The 26,388-nt window shown below is 35.5% G+C and overlaps 1 protein-coding gene across 3 annotated transcripts in view; it reads left to right on the forward strand.

Moving 5' to 3' along the window:
• Positions 1-22,224, forward strand: part of LOC123537140 (MAM and LDL-receptor class A domain-containing protein 1-like) — a 74,366-nt gene extending 52,142 nt beyond the window's left edge. For 2 of the 3 annotated variants that reach the window (XM_053529364.1, XM_053529362.1), the window contains exons 18-24: positions 13,845-13,991; positions 14,362-14,559; positions 15,662-15,931; positions 16,666-17,094; positions 17,702-17,974; positions 19,504-19,597; positions 20,593-20,980. In XM_053529364.1, the coding sequence (XP_053385339.1) occupies positions 13,845-13,991; positions 14,362-14,559; positions 15,662-15,931; positions 16,666-17,094; positions 17,702-17,974; positions 19,504-19,597; positions 20,593-20,779 (1,598 nt within the window). In that variant the 3' untranslated portion in view covers positions 20,780-20,980. Of the gene's footprint in view, positions 1-13,844; positions 13,992-14,361; positions 14,560-15,661; positions 15,932-16,665; positions 17,095-17,701; positions 17,975-19,503; positions 19,598-20,592; positions 20,981-21,534 lie in introns of those variants that run through there. The other variant, XM_053529363.1, reaches the window with a different exon arrangement.
• The last annotated feature ends 4,164 nt before the right edge of the window (positions 22,225-26,388 follow it).

Genomic DNA, 26,388 nt, shown 5'->3' on the forward strand with positions numbered 1-26,388 from the left:
TCTACATTCTCTTTGTCTCATTATTTGTGTGAGCTCGTACATAGGGAAATGTTCAAACCATAGACTTGTTGCTAATGGCATATACGAACTGTTTGGCTGCTGAAAAATGTACGAATCATGGACTGGTTTAAGCTGGAAAAGGTCTCCTATAACAATAATTGAGATACCACCAAAGTCTTCTTTCGACTGTTTTAACTCCTGAAGGCGATGATGGATAAAGTGAAACATTCTGAAGCCAACCATGGAGATTTCATCAATAAAGATCAGTTTAACATCACCAAGCAAATTTCTGAATGTGTTTAATGTACTGGATGGTAGGGGCCTATATTCCAGCGTCTGGTTGGCTGCTATCTTCATAGCATTGTGAATGGTACTCCCCCTTATATGATAAGCAGCCTTTCCTGTTGGCGCCATGAGTAGGACAGGGCTAGTAGAAAAGTCTTTTCCAGGAAGACTATTGTAGAGTTTCACTGCTGTTTGGTACAGACCTTTTAGCACATGGGTTTTGCCACAACCAGCTCCTCCGCTGAGGAAGCGATAAACTGGTTTGTCAGATGTCTTGAGCTGATGGATAGTATCATAAACAAATTCTATTTGTTCCTTGTTAAGAGATCTCAAGTGTTGTCTATATTCATGATCTGGGAGTTCATAGGTTTTATGTATTTCTTCTCGAGTGCATGTAGATGCTGGCAGACCAAGATCTTGACCAATATCATACTGTTGGTCTTCAGTGACAGGAGGAGGTACAGACTGATCTGGTAACCCATCTGTATGTTCTGTTACAGGTGCAATAGTGTCCCAGATATCCTGCATATCTGTGTCTTCATTAAGACGTGTCTCTGCTTCATCAACTTGTTTTCTGTATGGCTCATAATGCATACTCTCCTCCTCCAGTTTTTCTTTCATATGCTCATATCTCTCCTTGTATGACTGGAAACCATCAATCAAATCTTTGTCTTCCTTTCTCCACGGTAAGAAAAGCATAATTTGTTCCCTATAATACTTCTCTTCATCAGTATCTGAGTTGAAGTGGACATATCGAATAATTCTTGTTTTTTTGACCTTTTTATACATTTGTGTCTGTTCCTTTGGAAGATCAGAGGGGTTGTCTTCATTATCAGACATGGTTTGTTCAGGTAATATACCTTCAGTGTTAAGTTCAGACAAGACAGTTCTTCTCTGCACAGAATTGATTTGTCTTATTGTATAGTTAGCTGCAAAATTAGCCAGTGTTATGGTTTCCATATTTTTTGGACGTTCTGCATATCTTGTCAACATATTTGAACACTCAATGTCTTCACAATCATCATCTAATTTGTCAAGTTCACGAGATGGCTTCAGCAGAGAGACTCTTTCCTCAGGAGGAGAGGTATTTACAAATATAACTTGGCGTGTAGATTTTCTCATAGGCAAACCTAGGCAGATATATACCGCTTCTTGGGCACTGCTTTCAACAGCATTCAGGAACTTATTTCCTATAGCCCGTACTTGCTGTCTGACTTCTAAATTCCCTTTACGTGCTTCAGCTGCAGCATTCCTCAGAAGTTCACTCATACCTCTGTGAGATTTTGTTACATATGCAGCAATGTATGATGCACATGCATAAACATCGATAACATATTGTAAGTCTATATTTGCTCTCCATGCCCTCAAAATATCTGGATTGTAGCTGTTTATACGGCATTCTGACAGGTCTCGTTTTAAGAATACAGTTGTTGTTTTGATGGATGCTCTCACTGCGCATATGTAGTTTTCCATGGATAAAAATAATGACTGTAAAAAGTCACGGAATGTTACTGTTTCATCAGTATCATGCAATACACTGAGGTATTCTTGGATTTTTTTGTAGTTGGCGAGATGGGTAGCCTTATCAGAATCAGGATTTAATGGTTCCAGAATACAAGTTTTATCCATTGGCGGTTTCGGAAATCCAAAACGACAAATTTTCTTTGATTTTTTTTACATGTATGAGTGTGACGGTGTGTTTGAAGTTTTACAAGCTCTCTCATGATGGGGTCTGTTTCTGGTGGTAGTTCACATGTGATGTAGGAATCTATGAACTCAGTAACTTCCTTTGTGTCATCTTGTCCAAACAATGGAGATTCTTCACACGAGATAAGCATGTGAATATGCGGTGAGCCTCCTTGCTGGTATTCTACCCTGTAGAAATAGTCTCCTACTTTACTAATAGGGTTTGAATTATCCAGCATGAAGTCATTGATAAACTTATTTACTGAATAATCGAAATGACGAGCACAAGTGACAGGATCAGATTGTATAAGTCTACATTTTGTTGGCCAATCAAAGTTGGCAGCTTCCTCCTGTGTGCATGGATTGTTATCTATGATATGAGATAGGATGCTAAGTAAATGATTCCACTTGGTTTCTGCTGCAGACAGACTACAAAAAAAGGTGGCTGGACCAAGCTGGCGAATCATTGCATAAAGATCTTTTGAAACTGCCTGGGAATATGATGGTGATCCCCTAATGCCTGCCATAAAGTTGAATGCCTTGTCTAGATAAATGAATTGTTTTGCAGAGTCGCCTCGAACATCTTTAGCTGTTAAACTTTGACCCTTTGTTTTTGATTTGCGTATAGCTATTTGAGTTTGGTCAATTATCTGCTTCATTTGCAACTTTTTGGTTTTGAAGAATATGTTTTCAATGCTAAGGGCAGCTGTTCGATCCTGATTTCTTAGCTCTGACCTTATTATTTCAGAGTATGACACTGGTACAATTCTTTCACTGTTAGAGGTTTTGGCTTGACCACAGAATATTGCAGGAAATGATAGTTCTTCAACATTCGGCTCTAAAAATACACTTACTGGTGTTCTTCCCTCCCCTGGAGCAAAGTTGTAAACAAAATCTTTTTCTGATGGCTCTACAAAGTCTGGAGAGGATAGCATTGTGTCTTGTATTCCTGGACTATCAATAGTTGTATCTGATGGGTAAAACGCACTCCAGGCATCACTGTCTGTATCATGTATTTGTTCAGACTGATTATTCTCATGGCTTTGAAGTTCCTTTTGTGCTGCAGTCACAGCAATGTTTGTATCATCTATATTACTGAGATCATTATCTGTACTATCATCTACACACCCTGTCTCTTCGTCAATGCTCATATCAACATCAACATCAGCAGTGTCTTCGTTATCTGTACCTTTTTCATTTTGTATGCCTAAAATATCGTCTTCACTGAAGTTTTCATCTAACAGTATATTGTGTTCTTGATAAAGTTTTGAGGTTTTGTTGAGAAATGTAATAGCTTCACGTTGCTTCTCAGGTCGAACATTCATACTGTAGACATGATGCTTGTATCGCAGTCTTCGTTTCAGTTTTGCCTTTATTGTTCCTGTATCAGATGTCAATCTAGGAAGAGAAGTAACAGTATTTCTAACATCAGCTGGTACAAGTACAATGTTTCCATTTATGCGATACTGCTTTCCAACATTTGCCTGTTGAAGCCGTAGAAATGGTAATACAGGAGCTATTAATAGCTGTTCAAGAACATTCAGGTGTTTGAGTGGACCCTGGTGTGGGTATGTCATTTTATTTAGAAAAGAAGTAGGTGGTATTTTGTTTTTCTTAACATAGGATAAGCATGTGTTACAAATCGAAGTATCATCTGAGTGAACTGTTTCATAAGTCATATGACATGTGGCATTTTCATTGATAACCTGTTTTATCATTTCATTTACAGATTTTCCTTTTATAATGCTTTTTCCTTTAAATACACTATGTTTGTACCACAACTGTTTGCACAACTGACAGACTATTACTGGTCCACATGCTACTGTTTTATGAAATTTTTCTATAAGTTTGTCTCTGTCTGTAACTCCTTTTCTTTTTTGTTGCTTAGTTTCATATTCTTTACATCTATAGCTGTCGTCTTTCCTCTTTTCACTTCTGGTTTTGTTCCTTTTCACATTTTCATCCTTTCTGTGCTCGGTGTCATTTCTTTTTTCACTTCTGGCTCGGTTTCTTTTCACGTTTTCATCTTTTTTGTATTCCGTGTCATATCTTTTTTCACTTCTGGTTCGATTTCGTTTCACGTTTTCATCCTTTCTGTACTCGGTGTCGTTTCTTTTTTCACTTCTGGTTCGATTTCTTTTCACATTTTCATCCTTTCTGTACTCAGTGTCATTTCTTTTTTCACTTCTGGTTTCATTTCTTTTCACGTTTTCATCCTTTATGTACTCGGTGTCATTTCTTTTTTCACTTCTGGCTCGGTTTCTTTTCACGTTTTCATCTTTTTTGTATTCCGTGTCATATCTTTTTTCACTTCTGGTTCGATTTCTTTTCACGTTTTCATCCTTTCTGTACTCAGTGTCATTTCTTTTTTCACTTCTGGTTTCATTTCTTTTCACGTTTTCATTCTTTCTGTACTCAGTGTCATTTCTTTTTTCACTTCTGGTTTCATTTCTTTTCACATTCTCATCCTTTTTGTACTCAGTGTCATTTCTTTTTTCACTTCTGGTTTCATTTCTTTTCACGTTTTCATCCTTTCTGTACTCAGTGTCATTTCTTTTTTCACGTCTGGTTTCATTTCTTTTCACATTTTCATCCTTTCTGTACTCAGCATTTTTCCTCTTTAGATTTCTATTTATCATTCTTTGTTCATTTTCATGGCTTCTGTATGTGTCATCTGCTCTTCGCATTTTTCTCAGATCATTCTCATGCTGTCTATATATTGGATTATCTCTTTTTTGTTGTTTAATGTTTTTGTTGGTACCTATCATATGTTTGTGGTCATCATCACTTCTCCTTTTGTTCTGGAATCGAGTCATTTGGTCTGTAAAATATGAACTTAGTAATGAGGAGTAATCAGTAGATGGGAAGACGGTAACTTCACCATTTATTAAACACAGGTGAAAATGGGAACGCATTCTAGCCAACATGAGAGTATGTTTGTGTGGATCTATATCATTCAGCAAGAAAACAGCATTTGCAACCACAAATATTCCACACAGTGTAGTTGTCCCTTGATGTTGTGGTGTTGTGTACTCTATTCCATTTATGTTAAAGTTTTCATATAGCAAATTTAGTTGTGGGATAATTTCTTTCAAGTGATTTTGAGATGGTAAACTATCAAATACAATAATTCTCTCATTGTTTCTAGCTGACAAAACATAATGTCCTGCAGTATAATGCATTTGTACTGCTTTAACATTTTTAGGAATTTTTCCAGCTATTTTCTGTCCATTAGTCACAAGTGAGTACAAGTAGGACGGTGTAAGCATTCCATATTGACACTGGTATTGCGCTCTTAAGAGTTGACATGTGTAATCCATTATTTGGATATCTATCTCCCCACGAAGAACATCATCAATGTTGATTCCATGGAATGAATATTCATGTACACCAACAGTCTGAAATCATAAAAATACCATTTTTACAAAAGAGCTGAAGAAGGAGATATTGTCTGTCATTTGTGTATAAATTATAAAATTATTAAGTTATGCAGCTATGACCTTTTTGAAGTTAACATTGACCATATCTGTGAATGTGTGAAGAAAAACTAATGAGAGGTGAAGCCTATATCATATATGTCTTGAAAACCTCATGCAAAATGTTAAGGGAAACTATATGTCACACTTTTTATATGATTGCTAACTAACCCAAAAAATTTAAAATACCATTTCAGCTTGACAATGTCCATGTAGTGTGCCCGATTTAGAAGTACTACGACTGATGCCAGTTTCTAAACCCAAAGCCGGTCGTTTGGTTGGATTTTGTGTTTTTCCTGTAAGGGTTGACTTGGTTTTGTTTCATGGGCAACTGCTTCTCTCCATGGTCTTTCCCCTGTAAAATATAAACCACCTTAAGTATAAAAAGTAGTCAATATTTCATAATTCATCTTTCATAAAGTAATGTAAGGAATGAATGCAGGTGTTGCTTGACAACAGAGTTAAATTAAGTTTTGTTCTTAATATGTTCAATTTTGTAAAACTGAGAGCGAGAAAGACAGACAAACAGACTTATTTCAGCTTATGTTACATGTGTCTTGAATATAAATTGTAAGAAGTAATGCTGAAGCAACTTTCTATGTGAAAATGTGAAAGTAATATTTAAGTACCATTTCAGCTTGACAATGTCCAGATAGTTTAGAAGTACTTGGACTGATACCAGTTTCTAAACCCGAAGCAGGTCCTTTGACTGCATTTTGTGTTTTCCCTGTACATAGGTTGACTTTGTCTTGTTTCAGGGGCAACTCCTTCTCTCCATGGTCTCTCCCCTGTAAAATATAAAACATCTTAAGTATAAAAAGGTAGTATAAAAAGGTAGATAAAAAGGTAGATAATATAGGAATAATACATTTATAAATTTTCTTATGGGATACATTTTATACTTCTATCTTAAAGTCTAAACACAAATGTCACACTTTATATGATTGCTAACTAACCAAAAAAAATAATTAAAGTACCATTTCAGCTTGACAATGTCCATGTAGTGTGCCCGATTTAGAAGTACTACGACTGATGCCAGTTTCTAAACCCAAAGCCGGTCGTTTGGTTGGAATTTGTGTTTTTCCTGTACATGGGTTGACTTGGTTTTATTTCATGGGCAACTGCTTCTCTCCATGGTCTTTCCCCTGTAAAATATAAACCACCTTAAGTATAAAAAGTAGTCAATATTTCATTCATCTTTCATAAAGTAATGTAAGGAATGAATGCAGGTGTTGCTTGACAACAGAGTTAAATTAAGTTTTGTTCTTAATATGTTCAATTTTGTAAAACTGAGAGAGAGAAAGACAGACAAACAGACTTATTTCAGCTTATGTTACATGTGTCTTGAATATAAATTGTAAGAAGTATTGTTGAAGCAACTTTCTATGTGAAAATGTGAAAGTAATATTTAAGTACCATTTCAGCTTGACAATGTCCAGATAGTTTAGAAGTACTTGGACTGATACCAGTTTCTAAACCCGAAGCAGGTCCTTTGACTGCATTTTGTGTTTTCCCTGTACATAGGTTGACTTTGTTTTGTTTCAGGGGCAATTCCTTCTCTCCATGGTCTCTCCCCTGTAAAATATAAAACATCTTAAGTATAAAAAGGTAGTATAAAAAGGTAGATAATATAGGAATAATACATTTATAAATTTTCTTATGGGATACATTTTATACTTCTATCTTAAAGTCTAAACACAAATGTCACACTTTATATGATTGCTAACTAACCCCCCAAAAAAATTAAAGTACCATTTCAGCTTGACAATGTCCATGTAGTGTGCCCGATTTAGAAGTACTACGACTAATGCCAGTTTCTAAACCCAAAGCCGGTCGTTTGGTTGGATTTTGTGTTTTTCCTGTACATGGGTTGACTTGGTTTTGTTTCATGGGCAACTGCTTCTCTCCATGGTCTTTTTCCTGTAAAATATAAACCACCTTAAGTATAAAAAGTAGTCAATATTTCATACATCTTTCATAAAGTAATGTAAGGAATGAATGCAGGTGTTGCTTGACAACAGAGTTTAATTAAGTGCAGTTCTTAATATAGTCAATTTTGTAAAAATTGTGACAGACAGACAGACAGACTCATTTCAGCTTATGTTATATGTGTCTTGGATATAAATTGTAATAAGTAATGCTGAAGCAACTTTTTACGTGAAAATGTGAAAGTAATATTTAAGTACCATTTCAGCTTGACAACTGATGCCAGTTTCTAAACCCAAAGCTGTACATGGGTTGACTTTTTTGTTTTCCTTCAGGGGCAACTGCTTCTCTCCATGGTCTTACCCCTGTAAAATATAAACCACTTTAAGTATAAAAAGGTAGAGAACATGGGAATAATACATTAATTTTCTTATGGGATACATTTCATACTTCTAGCTAAAAGGGTAAACACAAATACTTGTGACTCATGGAGAAGATAAAACTGTGTTGCCTTGTTTGGTAAGTATACAGGTTTCCAACATATAGTAAATAAAGAAGCAAATTTAATTTCCAAGCAGATGGTTAATCTACTCCATAATACATATAGAGGCAAGTTTCTTGCTCATACTGACAGTATTAAAGTTTCTCTCTCTTTTTTAAAGAAATACGGAAGTCAGTCATTAAAGCACTGGAGGGTATACTGAACATACCTGAGGCAGCCTGGCTGCCCTCTTTCTTTCTCTTTCTCTTTCTCTTTCTCTGTTTCTCCTGTTCATACTGAAAGTTTATTTCCTCTCTTGTGTTACAACAGTGTACAATGTTTCACTGGTGTTGAACCTAAAATTTTTTTTTTATTAGTAACATACAAAATAAAAATGCCAAGGTCAAAATAACAGTAAAACCTAATTTTGCCAAACGAGGAACAAAATACCTTCTCATCACATATCTATATTGTCAGATTCCAGTTTAGAAGATTTCAGCCCTACTCCACCTACAAAAAGGATAGATATGAAAATAAAGTATCAAATGCAGGACTGTATGTGATGAGAAAGTACATGAGAATGTATTTTGACCTTGGCATACAAACAGATCATTATAAATTTTACAAAGGAAATATCTTCAATCTATTTTTAAACAATATACATGATGCATTGCTTATTTCTAAAGAGAACATACCATAAGAGTGTTAAATGGAGATAATTTTTAAAGTATCAGATAAAGTTGTAAACTAGAATGTGTCTGTAAGACATAGGGTGTGCCCCCACTGTGACACACCAACAGACGCACGGACAAGACCAAATCTATATGCCCCACCACTCATGGGGGGTGGCGGGGGTACAAAAACATCAATGTGAAGTAATGCCAAACTTTGAGAAAGAGTTTTAATAGAGCCACCTACATTTGCCCAAATATTCTTATCTTATGCAAAAATCGAAGTGTCAAAACAAAAACTGAAAGCTAAATAGGATACAGGAAGATAAGTTCTTGTCTGTCTATTTTCAAATATAATAACTTTAATCATGGGATTAATTGATACATTCCATGCAACACATCTTGAGTGAAACATAACATGTAATATAAAGCAAAGTATACTAATCACTACGCATGTAACAAGCGAGACATAACATTTAAGGAAAAACAAAGCATTCAAATTATGTGCGAGAGAAAGGCAGCATTTTTTAAATGCCAGGCATACTATCTTCTATGCACTGTACACATAAAAACAACATTCTTATCAAATAAGTGTAAATCAAAACAAAAGCTGAAAGTTACAAAGATAAAGGAAGGCAATTTTTTTTTAAATGCCAGGCATACTATCTACTATGCCAAAATAATGCACGCTGTACACATTAAAACAACATTCTTATGAAATAAGTGTAATTCAAAACAAAAGCTGAAAGTTACAAGGATATGGGAAGATAAATTCTAGTCTGTCTATTTTCAAATATAATAACTTTTTTTGCATATTATCTACTATGCCAAAGTAATGCACACTGTACACATTAAAAACAACATTCCAAATTAAGTCTGAAGTTTAATTTTGCTTGTTTTACTGTTGTGGACTGCTTGCAGCTGTAGAGTCTTTTGTTCAGGTTGATTTAATGCAGAGCTGACATCAGGAGTATCACTACAAGTAGTCTCCATCTCATCCTCAAACATGTCACTCGGCAAATCCTTGCACTCTAAGTCTTTTCTAAGATCTTTAACTTGTTCCCTCAAGTCACTGTTTTGTCTTAGGAGGCGCAAATTGTAGTTCTCTAGGGCTGACACTTTCTGCGTTAGCCCATCATCGCTCTGCAAATCCCTGCAGTCTAACTCCTTCTTTAAATCTTTAACTTGTTCCCTTAAGTCATTGTTCTGCCTGTGAAGGCGCAAATTGTAGTCGTCTAAACCAGAGACCTTCTGCTTTAAAGCAGCTGTTTTTATTACGTTGTCAGATAGAATAAATGATGATTGACCAACAAAAGCTGAACATGTTCTGCGGACTCTCTTCAGTTCTTCTTTTGCAACATCTACTTCTCCGCACGTCAATGAATAAAGGGCTGCTTTGAGTTTTGTGTCCATATCATCATGGAAAGTGTGTAAGTTTTTCGTTAATTCCTCTAAGGTGGCTTTATTAGGCTGTTTAGAGATTTTGGCTGGAGATGGACCTGGACTCTGTATGCTGGACATATGAATGCCCTTCTTTTCAGGAGTTTGCTGAGGTTTAACCTGAAAATATAATATCTAGCTACTAAGGTGTTAGGGTGCTAATAGGTGATAATACTAGAAGCAGAGTGGAGTAAAATCTATTGGAAAATTAGCCAAATGTCAGTAAGTAAACAGCAAAAAATGATTCTGTTTATTTATGAACATGGTATTTATTTATGGAAACTTTATTCTATGTAAAATGGATAAATAAAGCCCAGAATGAAGTGTTGAAGTCAGTACCAAGGAAGAAGCTTGTGATGGAGTCTGCATGGCCTGTGATAATGAAAACGGAGATGATGGCAGACTGTGTGTGCTGGATACAGGTGTGTCCCTCTTTTCTGGAGTCTGCTCAGGGTTACTCATGCTTAAGCTAGACTTCTGAAAATATATCAAGGTAAGCTACCAAGGTGTCAGGGCACCCACAATCAAACATCCCACGAATAACAGGACTGCTAATAAAATGATGTAAGAGTACTGTAACAAAATATTCAGACAAGGCCGAAGAACCATGGTAAATGCAAATGTCAGATGGTACCTATGTGGTTAGAGTTGCTTAAGCATATGAATGACTTACAATTCAATCAGTAGAAGCTTGAAACATGAAAGTTAGCCAGATGTCAGTAACTCAACAGCAAAAATGTATTTATTTATGGAAACTTTATTCTATGTGAAATGGATAAATAAAGCCCAGAATGAAGTGTTGAAGTCAGTACCAAGCAAGAAGCTTGTGATGGAGTCTGCATGGCCTGTGATAATGAAAACGGAGATGATGGCAGACTGTGTGTGCTGGATACAGGTGTGTCCCTCTTTTCTGGCGTCTGCTCAGAATTACTCATGTTTTGCTCAGGATTACTCATGTTTTGCTCAGGATTACTCCTGCTTAATCTAGACTTCTGAAAATATATATAGCTTCTCACTAGCAACATGAAGAAGTCCATTTTACAGGAGTGACGGACCGATGGACCACTAATGAAAATAAAAATTACTTAACACATTGTAAAATCAGAGAGGCAACAGCAAAAGTATGCTTCTGTATTGAAAACATGACAGTGTAATTGCTATTCAGATGACTGATATAATCATATGGGTTTCAAATCATAAATAACTTGAAAGTGTGACAAAAGGTACCCTTGAATTAAAAATCAAATATTGTTTAAATTTATATGAAAATGTTTCATAAGTCTGTGTTTGAAGAAACTCACTTTGCCTGTTATATCTGATTTTACAAAAGGTTTTAAGCATACTAAAGGTATAAAGTCAATATTACTATGTAACACCATGACCATTTAGCCACCTTAAAATATACTCAAATTGAGACATGCTATACTGAGAGGTCAACCCACTACAATAAACATGCTGCAGTATGTAGCTAGATTGAAACACTACACCAAAAGCGAAAGGTTAGTACTATACAAGGTTAAAGGTGAATATATTTTATGGTGTTTCCAGGCACAACCACACATGCCTTAACATTTCTTTTTCTTATAATATGTGCCAGCTACTCTTTAAATGAAAATGGGACCATAAAAACAAATACTGAAAACCAGACAAGAAAATAAAGAAATTAGGAAATAGCTAGGTACTTTTATCAGTTAAGGCATGCTCGCGGAGGTAAGCCATGTAACAAGGCAGCTAGCTCATATTAGCATTAAATGGTGTTCAATGAGTTCTGCTCTATAGAGAAGAACACAAGAAACCAGTTAAAATACTTAAGTTTACTACTATTTGCCCAATTCCAAAAAGCATATACATGTAGTTACCATTTTTAAATATTTTTCAAATGTCTCATATTTTTTCAATTTCCTGCTCAAGTGTTTGTACATATGGGACATGTGCAACATAGAGTAAAGCTAAATGCAATGCTAATTGGACAAAACCAAAGGGAATGGTGCATCAAATATTATTAACATTCGGAGCCTTCTTTTATTTTCTAAAGCACTGCATTCTGTTTGGTATTATCCTTAGTGTGCCCTTATATCCAAGCATACAACAGGAAACAATGAAAAAGTAAACAAACAATTACCTGAAGAAGTAGACTTCTATAAGCACATAACTGTCCTTTTTGTCATAGCAACACACACGAATGATATCCGGTAATTTCATTAAAGACAAAACGACACGAGTTCAAATGATATCCCGTATTTTCATTGGAGATGAAATGACACAAGTTTAGTGTTGTGTGCGACACATTAACACATTAAAAGAATTGTTAAACAAATTCTTTTTGTTTAATGCACTATATGTTTCAATGTTCTCTTTCATGCTATGAAATAACAAACAAATTGCATATATAAATTACGTAAAATACACCTAAAATTTTAAAGTAACATCTATGTTGTACCACAGAAAAGTGGTCTTGGTTTTTCCCTACAGTCAATTATAAAAAAGTTACAATATAGGTTATTTATAGTAACAACTAAGGGAAGTTAATCTTAAAAAACAAAAAAAAAATTGTAAGTCCACACAAAAAATCACAACTAAGGGATGTTAATCTTTAAAGAGAGAGAGAGAGAAAAAAAAATCCATAAAAAAATTGTAAGTCCACACAAAAATCTTTACCAGGTAGAGATTGGTCAAAATACACCTCATAATTGGATGTAGCATGCATATTGTACTACAGAAAAGTGGTCTCGATTTTTCCCTACGACTAGTAATGAAAAAGTTACAATATAAGCTATTTATAGTAACAACAAAGGGAAGTAATTCTAAAAAAAGGAACTGCGCATGACACTTCGTCTCATGATGGTGTATAATTGTGCCAAGTTACATCAAAATCCCTCCATGCATGAAGAAGAAATGCTTCGGACAAAGTCATTCTTGTATCTGACCTTTGGCCTCTAAGTGTGACCTTGACCTTTGACCTAGGGACCTGGTTCTTGCGCATGACACTCCGCCTCGTGGTGGTGAACATTTGTGCAAAGTTATATCAAAATCCCTCTATGCATGAAGAAGAAATGCTCCGGACAAGGTTTTCATTCTTGTATCCTTTGACCTCTAAGTGTGACCTTGACCCTAGACCTAGGGACCTGGTTCTTGCGCATGACACTCCGCCTCATGGTGGTGAACATTTGTGCCAAGTTATATCAAAATCCCTCCATGCATGAAGAAGATATGCTCCGGACAAAGTCATTCTTGAATTTGACCTTTGACCTGTAAGTGTGACCTTGACCTTAGACCTAGGGACCTGGTTTTTGCGCATGACACTCCGTCTCATGATGATGAACAACTGTGCCAAGTTTCATCAAAATCCCTTCATGCATGTAGAAGATATGCTCCGGACAAAGTCTGTGGACGCCGCCCGCCCGCCCGCCAGGGGCGTTCCCATAATACGTCCCGTTTTTCAAACGGGCGTATAAAAAGGACGCAGCACATTGGACTTGAAATATTCACTGTGTGGACATGAGGTTTTAGTCTAGATTTATTTGTAACTTATTATTTGTCTTGTTTCCTGGGATTCTGGCTAGCTTTCTGGGCATCTTGTTTGCTTCATGGGCTTCTTCGCTTCTGGCGCTATCTTGCTGGACTTCTTGCTTGTTTCCTGGGCTTCTGGCTAACTTTCTGGGCATCTTGTTTGTTTTCTAGGCTTCTGATTAGCTTCTTAAGCTAGTAATCTGGCAAATAAGAGGTATTTATGAGACCGCTTAAAATCCCACTCTCACTGGAATTCAAATCCGCGATCTCCGGGTAAGGAGTCAGTCTTTACCCCGTAATAACTGTGGCTGCCTCTGTAAATCTGGTCGTCATGTTAAACTTTTTGTTTTGTTCTGTTTTGGTTTTCAGGTTCTCCAACAGAAGAATGCCTTAGAGTCCAGTTTTATTGTAGACCTCTCAACGAATGTCTACCATTATCTTGGCGATGTGACGGAGTGATCGATTGTCCAGATGGCTCTGACGAAGACGTAACTGCGTCATGTACGACGAATAGATGTAAGCGTGTAAATACTAGCAAACCACTGTTTATTTATCGTAGCTGCTAACAATATCTTGATTACCTAAACAGTATATCTATGTTTGGGCATGACATTTTGTAAATGCCTCGATAATGGTTATTTCACGGTCAGATATAATACTTTATTTTATAACTTCTGAATGTATCTGAAGATAAGCCTTTCAGCTCAGCATACCAATAGTTATTTGTTATATATACATGTTTTAGAGTTAATTTAACTACTTAACTTATTGTAATATGTAATGGAATCGGGCTACAATCACTGAATAATAATGTTTTACAATTCATGACATTATCCGTATCTTTGGTGTAAATATGTTTATGTCCATACTTTGTGATATGTTTAAGATGAAACAACATCTCGGACACTTGTACCACAGGCATCATACATAACATCTCGGACATATCTACCACAGACATCATCCGCGACATGCCCATACGGAGCATTTCAATGTGTATACTCTAAATGGTGTATACCTGGTGTTTATTACTGTGACGGTGTACCAGACTGTATTCTAGATCAAAGTGATGAAAGAAATGACTGTCGTAAGCTTTTACTAAATTAATACGATGTATCAGAGGAAGTTTATGGTGACTGATTTCTGCCATTTTGTTCTGGCGTGTTTGAAGAGCATCAGCACGCCAGATGACAAGCTAGTGCGCCAATACGAAAAAAAAAAAAAACAAAAAAACAACAACAAATAAACAAACAAACAAAAAATCCGTACTTATATAACGGCGCGCTATTTTGTGCTTGTTGCCGCTCTCCAATCGCCCAAACACGTCTGAATAAACTGGCAGAAATCAGACACCCGATACGAAGTTAGATCTGAAAATATATTTTGCTAATTCAAAAACGTTCTATGTTGCGCAAGGAAAATATTTGATTGATATTCTAAGAAACTTGAGTTTTTATTCATTCTGCGGCCGCCAAAATATTTTTTTTTCATGCTATAAATGATGTAACTTTGCTTAACAGTAATAGAATTGGCTTCAACAGATTGACGGCAACTAGTGTATGTATGATATCTGAATGTGAATTAGTTTAAAATGTTTTCTTCTTCTTTTTAATATCTTCAATATCCAATCGATTTGTGAAATACAAGACACCAGTGAATACATGAAATGTATTTTATTTTGTTATTCTTGTTGTTCTTTGTCTATAAATTGTTTACCGTACAGTCTATTATATTGTTTACAGTACAATCTCTAAAATTGTTTACAGTGCAATCTTAAGCATTGTTTACCGTACAATTTCTGGAATTGTTCACAGTGCAATCTCTAATATTGTTTACTGTACAAACTCTAGAATTGGTCACAGTGCAATCTCTAGTATTTTTTTTGGTTTACCGTACAATTTATAGTATCGTTTACCGTGCAGTCATAAACATTATTTACCGTATAGTCTATTAGTATTGTTTGCCATACACTAGCGTTGTTAAGCAAAACTACAATTTTCAATGAGATAGCTTGTTTCATAATGTTTCTTTACAATGTGAAGTTTTGTTCTTCTATGTAAATTCATGTCTTCACTACAGGTTTATTGTATTATACACATGTAAGAGGCTATAAATGTATTTATGTCATTTAATGCCAATAAAGTTATGTTATGTTATGTTATGTTATGTTATAATAAGCAGTATTACAGGACAATGTCATGTTGGCTTCTTCTTCTGCCGAAGGCGAAAACAGTGTCTTTCAGACGTAACGCGTTGTGATGGCATCGACGATTGCGGAGACGGAAGTGACGAAAGTTTGTGTTCTCACGCATGCGACCATCCTTATTTCTGTCAGCACGGAGGCACGTGCATTTCCGGAAGTTCTCCACCTTTTTGCGAGTGTTCATACGGTTTCCATGGGACCAGATGCCAATATACATTCCAAAGTGGTTCAAATCCTACGCCGCGATTTATCTCAGGTGAGATTTTGCCCACATTCATTACGTTCAGTATACATTTCATTACAAAGAGGAAATAATCCATGTATGGACAAATAAGGAAATGATTCATGCATGTAATTCATGCACTGAAGATTTAATATGTTGAATGATTCGTTCTAGTTAACTGAGAATAGCAAAGCTGTTCTTATCTTTATATGGTGTCGATAATATTTTCATGAAGTTATATGTGCAGCCTAAGAAAAGGAAAATATGTTCAATTCGTTACATATGTTCAATACAGTCATACCTGTGTTAAAGACCACCTATGAACAGAGACCACCTGGCTCTAAACACCACATGTTTTGTTTACCATTTTCACATTTACAGTGTATTTTAACCTGTGAATAAAGACGCCGCCCAATAAAGACCACATTTTGGCTCTCCCAAGGGCGGTCTTTAAAGACAGGTTTGACTGTATATACTCATAATGTCAAATTTAAGTTTTAATTATTAAAATTTAAAATGTAATACATTGAGAAATAGCAAGGCTCTTCTTATCGTTACTACTGAGACATGAATTCGATGTTAACTGGGAGTTTGGAATGTTAAAATGTTAGACATTGAGAAATCGCAAAGTTGTTCTTACCGTTACTGTTAAGACATAACTTCCATTAAATTATCATAAGGTCAAATGTTGTTCTAATTTGAAAACAGGATCAACAGTCGTATTTGTTTCTTTCTTAGATTTTGAAATTTTCTATATTGAAACACAGATTGGACATCATTTGTAACAAGATCGAAAACAGCGGAAATATCTCGAATAATACCCACTAAACATTCAACATTTGGCACAACCTTGCCCGCAGAATTTTCCACAAAACCTAAAACATCACCAACGGTACTTTCTACAAAACCTAAAACATCGTCAACGGTACTTTCTACAAAACCTAAAACATCGCCAACGGTACCTTCTGCAAAATCGAGCACATCACCGACGGCAAATATTACAAAATCTGGCACATCACCAACGGCACTTTCTGCATCTCTTAAAACAGTAGCTTCTAATAATTCAACGATGGTACCTGTTGTATCTTGCGCACACGGGCAGTTTTGGTGTGGACCGTCTCAGTGTATACCTGCTATATTACAATGTGACGGAGTGCCGGATTGTGCAGATAAAAGAGATGAAGGAAGTAACTGCAGTAAGTGTATCAAATAACAGCATTTAAAGTTTTAAACTGATAAGTACTGAAAATAATATAATTATAACCTTTCTAATTAATATATTTCACTTGCTTTTTTCTGGAGTTGTCCAAGTTTGTTCTTTTCAAAAGTCAACAGGGCCGGATTAAGTCAGTGGATTCGTTATGACACCCGACAATTCCCGCGTGATTATGTATTCTAGCTTTGCAATTCGGCATTCTACGGACGCGAAGTAGTTTCTTCCGTGAAAACTGGAAAATGTCGGAATCGCGTGCGCAGAATACTTTATTTGCCAAATTGTCAAATCGGATTCACTTCCTTAATTCCAGTAATTCATTATTCTAAATATGTAAGAGCGTATATATCTCAAAAATATAAAACCGAGAAAAATGTATACAGCATAGCATGTGCTATAATTTATCAGACGAGTTAGAGTGTGTCTTCAGTCAAAATGATGGTGTTCAGAGTGCAAGAAATTTGACGGTTGTTTTTCTATTTAACATAAAATTGGAGGCTTGATAATAATATGTATGTTGAAAGTAACTGATTAAAGATAAACAAACTTGACATATTTTTTATGATTCACTTCTGAAAAATTTATTTTAGCACATTGTCCTGTTGGCTTCTACTTCTGCATGCAGCAGAGAAAGTGTCTTTCAAATACAACACGTTGTGATGGAAAGGAAGACTGTGGGGACGGTACTGACGAGAGTTTATGTACTCCATCATGCGGCAATCCTTATTTCAGCTGTCAGAATGGCGGCACATGTATTACCGGAAGTAGTCCACCTATGTGCTCATGTACAACCGGAAATCAGGGAAATAGATGTCAGCTTAGCTTAGGAAAGATTCAACGACCGGCAGATACAAAGAATTCAGGTGATATATGTATATATATCAAAGTGGTTTGTTATATTTATATAATTTACTATAATATACTTCACCAGAAATACTTAATTAACTAAGGTTAGTAAGAAATAATGAAATAAGGAATGTAACAGTAAAGTCAAATCCTGTAAGTACAAGAACAAATTAAGAAGGGGACTAGGAAAAAATAAATTGTTTTCATTTAAATTTCGCCTTAGATGGCTTCACAGTTAATACATCGGTTATTTAAAGTGCGCATTTTTTAAAGTTAAAATCCAGCTGTAATAATTTGTAAGGAAATTGTATTTTTTAACCCAATATACCAAACTCTGACTGTTACCAGTACGGAATAATAAGGAGTTGCTTCCCTTCAACTTCAGATCTCTACCTATGTTGGTAGATATATCACTGTGTAGAAGATTTATGAAATGAACTAAACTTTCTACAGCACCAACTTCAAATACTTATGCAGCATTATTGTTGATTTAACCCATTTAAATACAGAGCAATCGAAAATTGCTTTTATAACACACTATGTGCAGTAAGATGTGATATCGTCAGATCACCATTTTAGCATTATACACTTGTTCCAAACTTTAACCGGCTACTAAACTTACCGGTGAAATTTTGATTCAAAATTTAAGTCTTAGTTGGAAAGTTTTCATTTTAATGTAAATACTTTTTAGAGTTTATAATCCTTAACTCGTATACTTGTTTTACCAAGTCTTCTGAAACGTTGTTCAAAATATAACCCCGAAAGTTAATCGACCGTAAGCTTAATCGACAGTTAAAATTTCGAACAGCTGGGCCCATACAGCTCCACGAAAGAAGTTAATAATTCTTTAGCTACGCATATATTACACTTTTTATAGTACAGTTTTCTTTTTCGGGCTAAACAAAATGGACAAGGCCAATATGAAATGAAATTGACGTTTAAAGTTACTTTGTAATTCTAAGGCTTTCATGAATGAGTATTCAACAACTTTGGTTATTTATGACTGTGTATTTTTTTTATCCGTTGATACCAAATGTTTATGAAACCATAGGCCTATAAAAAATTCTTTGTTTCCGGTAACATGCTCAAAACTATTAGGGTAGGAAGGTCGGATTTGTTTTGGAGTTTTTTATATTTTATCAAGGGAGACTTTCGAAAATTAAGTGTCAAAAAATGAATACAAATAAGGGGATTATGCCTTTAGAGCAACAGTAAGTTGATTTCTAACATCACTGACCATGTTTAAAGCAAAAAAAATGCAGTTTTGCAACTTTTTGTTAAAAAGTTGAAAAAAATATTCTCCAAGGCCATAAAAGTATGAAGAGTCGGGTCAAAAATTTAGGGTAGGTCGGGATACCGGAAACAAACATTTTTTTTACGCCTTATCAAGAAGACATAGAGGTGGTAGGTAGGTAGGTAGGTGGGAGGGTAGGGATAGGTAAGCTGGTAGGTAGATTGGTTAATCTTATACGTAACACATTTCTTACATAAACTAGGTAAGCGGGTTGTGTACAATAGTTCAATTACAGTTCATGTGATATTTCAGGTAATTGGAAGATTGGTGTAGGTGTTGTATTAGGTATTGTTGCTCTCGCTGTTGTTGCTGTTGGTGCCTTTTTAATCGGGAAATACAAGTCACAGTAAGTTGTGAGCGAGTTAGTGAGTTGGGTTTTACGGCGAATCGACACAAAATGGTCATATATCGCCGAGAAGAAGCCAACTGTAAAGCATATACATTCATGTAAAAATGTAAAGCATACCCAAAAACATTCATGTAAAAATGTAAAGCATACCCAAAAACATTCATGTAAAAATGTAAAGAACACTATAAAGTAATGTAAAACATATCTAAAAACATCCATGTAAAAATGTAAAGCATATCTAAAAACAGTTATGTAAAAATGTATATACGTGTGTGTTAAAATATCAGCTGCAAACATAATAATATTGCAAGATGTAAACAAAAATATAAAATGTTAGATTTTTTTATATAGTCCTATCTGCTTTAAAAACGATAAAATATTTCCGACTGAAACGTTTTCAAATAACTCTTTCAAAGTGGTGAGATATAAATGTCAAATGGAATGCCATTTAATGTGTACACATTGTTTTCACACAAGTACAGGAAAATGAACTGTTACTAAATTAATACATACATTCAACGCATATAGGCGAGGTTACACATGTTCGTGGATATGTGACATGTGCATGGAATATCACAATTGATATAGAAAAGAGGAAATGAAAAGCCACTTAAATAAATAAATACAGATTATACATATTTTAGTGAAATGGAATGTCACTATACATACACAAATCTGTTACACAATTACTTGAAATTAAGTCAGAAATGTCACAAAATTCAGAAGGTACTTTGATACATGTGTACAGAATATGGAATATCTCTATACAGTTACAGACGGTTGCTGCAAACGAACATGAAATGAAAAAAAAACCAACCCAAAACATGATACTGACTATTTAAGTTTTAAAGCAACGAAAGTTTAGTAGGCGTATTTGCAAAAATCATATAAATATATATTTATAAAATGTTACTTGGCTCACATATTTTGTAGAAGTGTTTTACCTGAGTAACAATAGAAATTGTAAGTGTTCTTTACTTTCCATTTCAAAGTTTCTTCTCGTTTCGGGCTAAACGGGAACACAAGGAGGGATTCAGTAACAAAGCGTTTGAAGGATACGGAGCAGGTGACAAAGAGGTTTGTTTTCAAACTTTTTCTAGATACAGTTTCATTGAAACGGTTATTCGCGAATGTGTGTTTAATCATAAACGATTGTGTTGTTGTTTTTGTCTGTGCTAGCTATTCAGTGCGTAAATATATCCAATATATTCCATTCTACCGAAAGTTCGAGAAAACTTTGTTAATGCTTCCTGCAAATATATAGAATAAAATTTGGAAAGTAGATCCATCGGAAAGCACCGAGAACAAGGCAAAGAGTGAAATTTGCAGACTTGGTTTGATTGAGTCTGTTCATGAGCAGTAATGGAAAATGCAACACTGCCCACGCCCCCCCCCCCCACCTCCTTCCCCCCCACCCCCACCACTAGCACCGGCTTAAGCAGTATTAAAAATTTAGCTTGAACACATTTTTCAATCTATTATTAATAATGGATGGCTGTCCAGCTTTAGGTGTTGGAAAAATATCAAAGAGGTGTGTGTGTGTGTGGCGGAGGTGGCGGGGGTGGGGGGTGGGTGTCCGAACACCATTTCGTCACAGGCGGTAACCATCACCGACCTCCGGTAAATCAGCTAGATAGCTTTTTGATGCGAAGAATTCTACACTCAAGCGGGGTGTTACACCAATATTGGTGAGGGGCACGTGATTCTACGTCAGCGACAGTAACCAATCGGCCACGGAGGACGTCTTCCAACTTGTTTCTTTCGCTTCAGTTCACCTGGAAGAAATAAGATATGCGTCGGTTAAGTTATATAATTGTGATATTAGAGTTGATCCATTTAATAAAATAATATATGAGATTACAGCGATCACTAAATATTGTGATAGTATTATTGCACAAAATTGTGCATTCAATGACATGTAATATTTTTTTCAGGGGCCATGAAGGTACAAAAAGTATGAAACTGGACACGGCTTTAGAAGAACTGAAACTCAAGACTGCCGAAAGACAATCAAGCACAAAAACACTTTCTTGTGCTTAGACCAATATTAAGAACGATTGAAAATAATACTCTGGGACATTATTTAGAAATATTTTACATGTCTGTTCTTTTAAATATCACATTTTATCATTGGAAAGATAGTTTAGTTGTCATTTAAATAATTTTACTTGCATGTTACCATGAATTTAAAAAAAAAAGATTTTCGTTTCTTTATGCCGAGTCATCAAAAAGTGATTGCTTTGATTTTGTTATATACACTTCAAATATGTTGATGTGCTTTGTCTTGTTTTTGTCATGTTTTCATTGTAATAATCATACTGTTATCATAAGACTGTTGATTTACACATAGCTTCTTACTCAGGAATTGTATGGTATTCATGAAGATGCTCCACACCAGTGCAGTTTTTAGTTATTTTGTAATTGTTGTTCATGTGGTGTGTTTACAATAAATTGTGTATTACATACATATTATTAGAATACATATTCAATGAAATTCTGATAGAACTTGATTGATTTTTCTTTTGAACAAAGAAGACTGAAACTTTGTTATTATCCAACAATATTTCTTAAATACGTCACAATTATTACGTTATAGCTGTAAAAGAAGACCGTAGAAATTAGGCAACTATTTGATGGGTGTCGTAAAGGGTGTAATACTATTTTTATGCCCCCTATGGTGGGCAAATTAAAATTGCACTGTCCGTCCGTGCCTGCGTCCGTGCGTACGTGCGTCCGGTACATTCTTGTCTGGGCTGCAACTCTTCCATCTATAAAGGGATTTTGAAATTACTTGGCATAAATGTTCAACATAATGAGTCGAAGTGTCATGCACAAGACCCAGACCCCTAGCTCCACGGTCAAGGTCACACTTAAAGGTCAAAGGTTAACATGGTCTGTTTTGTGTCCGGTCCATAACTCTGCCATCCATGAAGGGATTTAGAAAGAACTTGGCATAAATAATGTTTACAATAATAGGACGACGTGTCATGCGCAAGACCCAGACCCCTAGCTCCAAGGTCAAGGTCACACTTACCAGTCAAAGGTTAACAGGGTATGTTTCGTGTCTGGTCCATAACTCTGCCATCCATGAAGGGATTTTGAAATTACTTGGCATAAATGTTCACCATAATGAGACGACGTGTCATGAGCAAGACCCAGATCCCTAGCTCCAAGGTCAAGGTCACACTTAGAGGTCAAATGTTAACATTTTCTGTTTCTTGTCCGGTCCATAACTCTGCCATTGATGAAGGGATTTTGAAATTACTTGGCATAAATGTTCCCTATAATGAGATGAGGTGTCATGTGCAAGACCCAGACCCCTAGCTCCAAGGTCAAGGTAACACTTAGAAGTCAAAGGTGTTTCTTGTCTGGTCTATAACTCTGCCATTTATCAAAGGATTTGAAAATAATTTGTCACAAATGTTAACCATATTGAGAAGATGTGTTACACTTATGACCGAGGCCTCTTAGGTCAAGGTCACAAATGATATGTGATCTTTTTGCGAATACAACTGTGGCATTCTTGGGCCTACTTCGGAGGCATTTCTCCCCAATAGTGACAGCTCTTGTTTCGAACAAAATTAAAATTGAAATATCATATTTCAAATAGTGATTTTTTTTCTTGAATAAAAACATTGTTCGTTGTTCAGGTAAAATATACAAGTAGTCATAATAGATTTTAAATTGAGATCATTGCCATGCCAACATGCTGACTATAAGAGGTTGTGAAAGTATCGGATATGGAAGCAGCTCAGCCCACTCTGTAATCATGAACAGAAAATGATGATATCGCTGAGGCGTGAAGTTTGCTTCTTAAACTATTTTAACCTGAACTGTACATTTTCAAGAGGGCTTGCCATCAATATACATATTTAACAGTGCGCAAGACTGTTAATGTGTCGAATTGGTATGCAACTCCTCTCATATTGTAGTTATGAGTACATCAATGCATTTGGCATATCTTAGCTGCAGCATTTTTAGCTCGACTATTCGAAGAATAAGTAGAGCTATCCCACTCACCACGGCATTGGCGTCGGCGTCACACCTTGATTAAGTTTTTAGTACCAGTCCACATTTTGACAAAGTCTTTTGAGATAAAGCTTTGAAACTTTCATCACCATGCCCAGCTTTAGGCAAGAGTACCTAACTTCATCAAAGATTTTGTCTGAATTATGATATGTTAACTTAAAAATCTTGGTTAAGTCAATATTTTGTGTAAAGTGTTTGACATTTGACCTTGAAACCTTTTATCATTTGTTTATTATAACAGTTCTATTCGTAGGCAAGAGTACATAACTCTGTCAACTATTTCGGCTGAATTATGGCTCTTTTGAGACTTCGATATTGGTACAATTTTCGTACAAGTCAGCGTTCTGTTAAAACTATTTGACATGTGGTTTTGAAACTTTAAACACTTGATTATCATTATAATTTCCAACTGTAGGCAAGAGTACATAAATCTGTCAACTATTTTGGCTGAATTATGTCCCTTTTTGGACTTGGACGTTGGTTCAGTGTTCGTACAAGTCAGCGTTTTGTTAATACTATTTGACATGTGGCTTTGAAACTTTGAACACTTGTTTATAATCATGAGTTTTATTTGTAGGCAAGAGTACATAACTCTGCCAACTATTTTGACTGAATTATGTCCCTTTTGGACTTGGAAATCAGTTAAATTTTTCATATTTCATACCAGTCCATATTTTGCCTATCCTGTTCGTCATATGGCTTTGAAGCTTTGACCTCCTGTTTCCCATCATAGTTTACATATGTAGGCTTGACTACATAATTAAGACAAGGACTTTAGCTCTGTTATGGCCCTTTTTGACATAGAAATTAGTTAAGTTTCTCATACCATTCCATATTTTGTCTAAACTGTTAGATATATGGCTTTGAAACTTTGCTTACCATCATGGTCACACATTGCCATATAGTGCAAGACTTATCGAAATCCACAAATATAGGTACATTGTGTGTCTTATCTATTATTTTTCTTTTGTCTGAAAATCTCTGGTAATATTTTGACCCCATACATCTATCAATTCCTCGAATAGTCGAGCGCTCTGTCAACAGAAGCTCTAGTTAAAGCTCTACCTTCAATTCCCAAGAGTGTTTATCATAAGTGCAGGAGCCTATTTACGTGTTTGGTGTTATTTGTGCACGTATAGTTTGCTGCATGTATGAATGATAAACTGGCATTAGCATCAATAAACAGTTATGCCTACATTGACGTTAGGAGTAGCATAAAAATACGCTTGGAGAAACTTAAAATGCGTTAAAACCATACTTACAACACTTGATACATTGACGCCTGGAAGAGCCTAAAACACATTTAAACACTAATTCATACATCAGCAATTGGTCTAGTCTTATAAATGAACACCATAAACCAAAAACAGTTAACTAGAATACTCTGTCTAAAGAAATACACCTGGAAATAATTTCTGTTGCTTTTTCCGAATATTTATAGGTTATTAGCTTTGTATCGGGAAATATGCACGAGCTCCTCAGCAGAAAAATTGCACGACTTTAGGAGCGCAATATTCTTTCGCTGAAGAACGAGTACATATTTCCCGATGCAAGGATAATAATCTTTTTATTACATACGCATCTACACTTATATATATCATGTAAATATCATAAATATGTTCAACAGCCTGAATAGGATTGACAAAACTGAACTAAAAAGAAAAAAATAGTGCAACAACACACACTGAATTACGTCACGCACTCGATGTGAAATTCAGGCGTCAGTTTATGGAAAAATATTAACGTTCCCGGTACCAGTGTACCTTAACGGGGAATAGAAACGAGTATGTAATAAGACGATGTTATTTACAACGGCGGCGATTGAACAAAAGGAGAGTTTTAGTAGTGCCGACAGTAGATGAGAGAAAAACAAGAAACACTTGAAGTGCATTGTCTAGTCCAGTATCTAAGTCAGAAACCATAAAATGTATCCCGAGGACACTTCTACATATTGCTTTCTTCCAGTCTGTAAAAATATTTCCTGAGGCACATCGAAAAGTACGCTCATGTATTTGATTAAAAGGCACAGTCTCAGCAGAATCTGTACAAAGTGGGAGAAGGATACATTTGTTTTGACGTCATTGTTTCCTATCAGGAAATGATCAGTAACTTTCGTTGCCAGCGTTCGAAACATAAATTTTGTGGCAAGTTAAGGTAGTTATGCACGTTCGGGTCGATAATTTTTTCTACAATGTAGAATTTTATTAAACTCTTAATTTAAAAAAAAAACTTCATAAAATGCAAATATAAAGGATAGGGTCGTGTGCGCTTGATTGTGTGCTAGACTGATTTGAAAAATTTGGACCTCAAGCAATTTTTCATAAAGGGAGCCTATTGGAAAATTACAACTTTCATAACTTTGTCGCGAATAGAAATTTTTCTACAATGTAGATTTTAATGAAACTTCTCAGTCGTAAATAAACGTATGCCTATAATATGGTGAAATAAAATGTATAGGTCCGTGTGCTATTTTTGAGATATTTGACCATTACCAAAGTGAAACGCACATTTAAAGCGATTTTTATGACATTATTTTGAATAATTTAATATGTCAGATGTTGTTTTTTTTGATATCGTATTTTAACTTGAGAAAGATAGTAACAGTACCATTGTAATAAATGTACTCATAGGTTGCCATTAATTCATAAAATGATTTTCATTTCCGCACGCCGAATCCAAGCTTTATTTTACGTTTTTCGGATAAAGGACGTTACGCCATCACTTCCTGTTTATCAAACGCGCAGAACTACCTTAAGACA

This window comes from Mercenaria mercenaria, chromosome 17, assembly GCF_021730395.1.
Source record: "Mercenaria mercenaria strain notata chromosome 17, MADL_Memer_1, whole genome shotgun sequence".
In the NCBI taxonomy this organism is placed as follows: domain Eukaryota; kingdom Metazoa; phylum Mollusca; class Bivalvia; order Venerida; family Veneridae; genus Mercenaria; species Mercenaria mercenaria.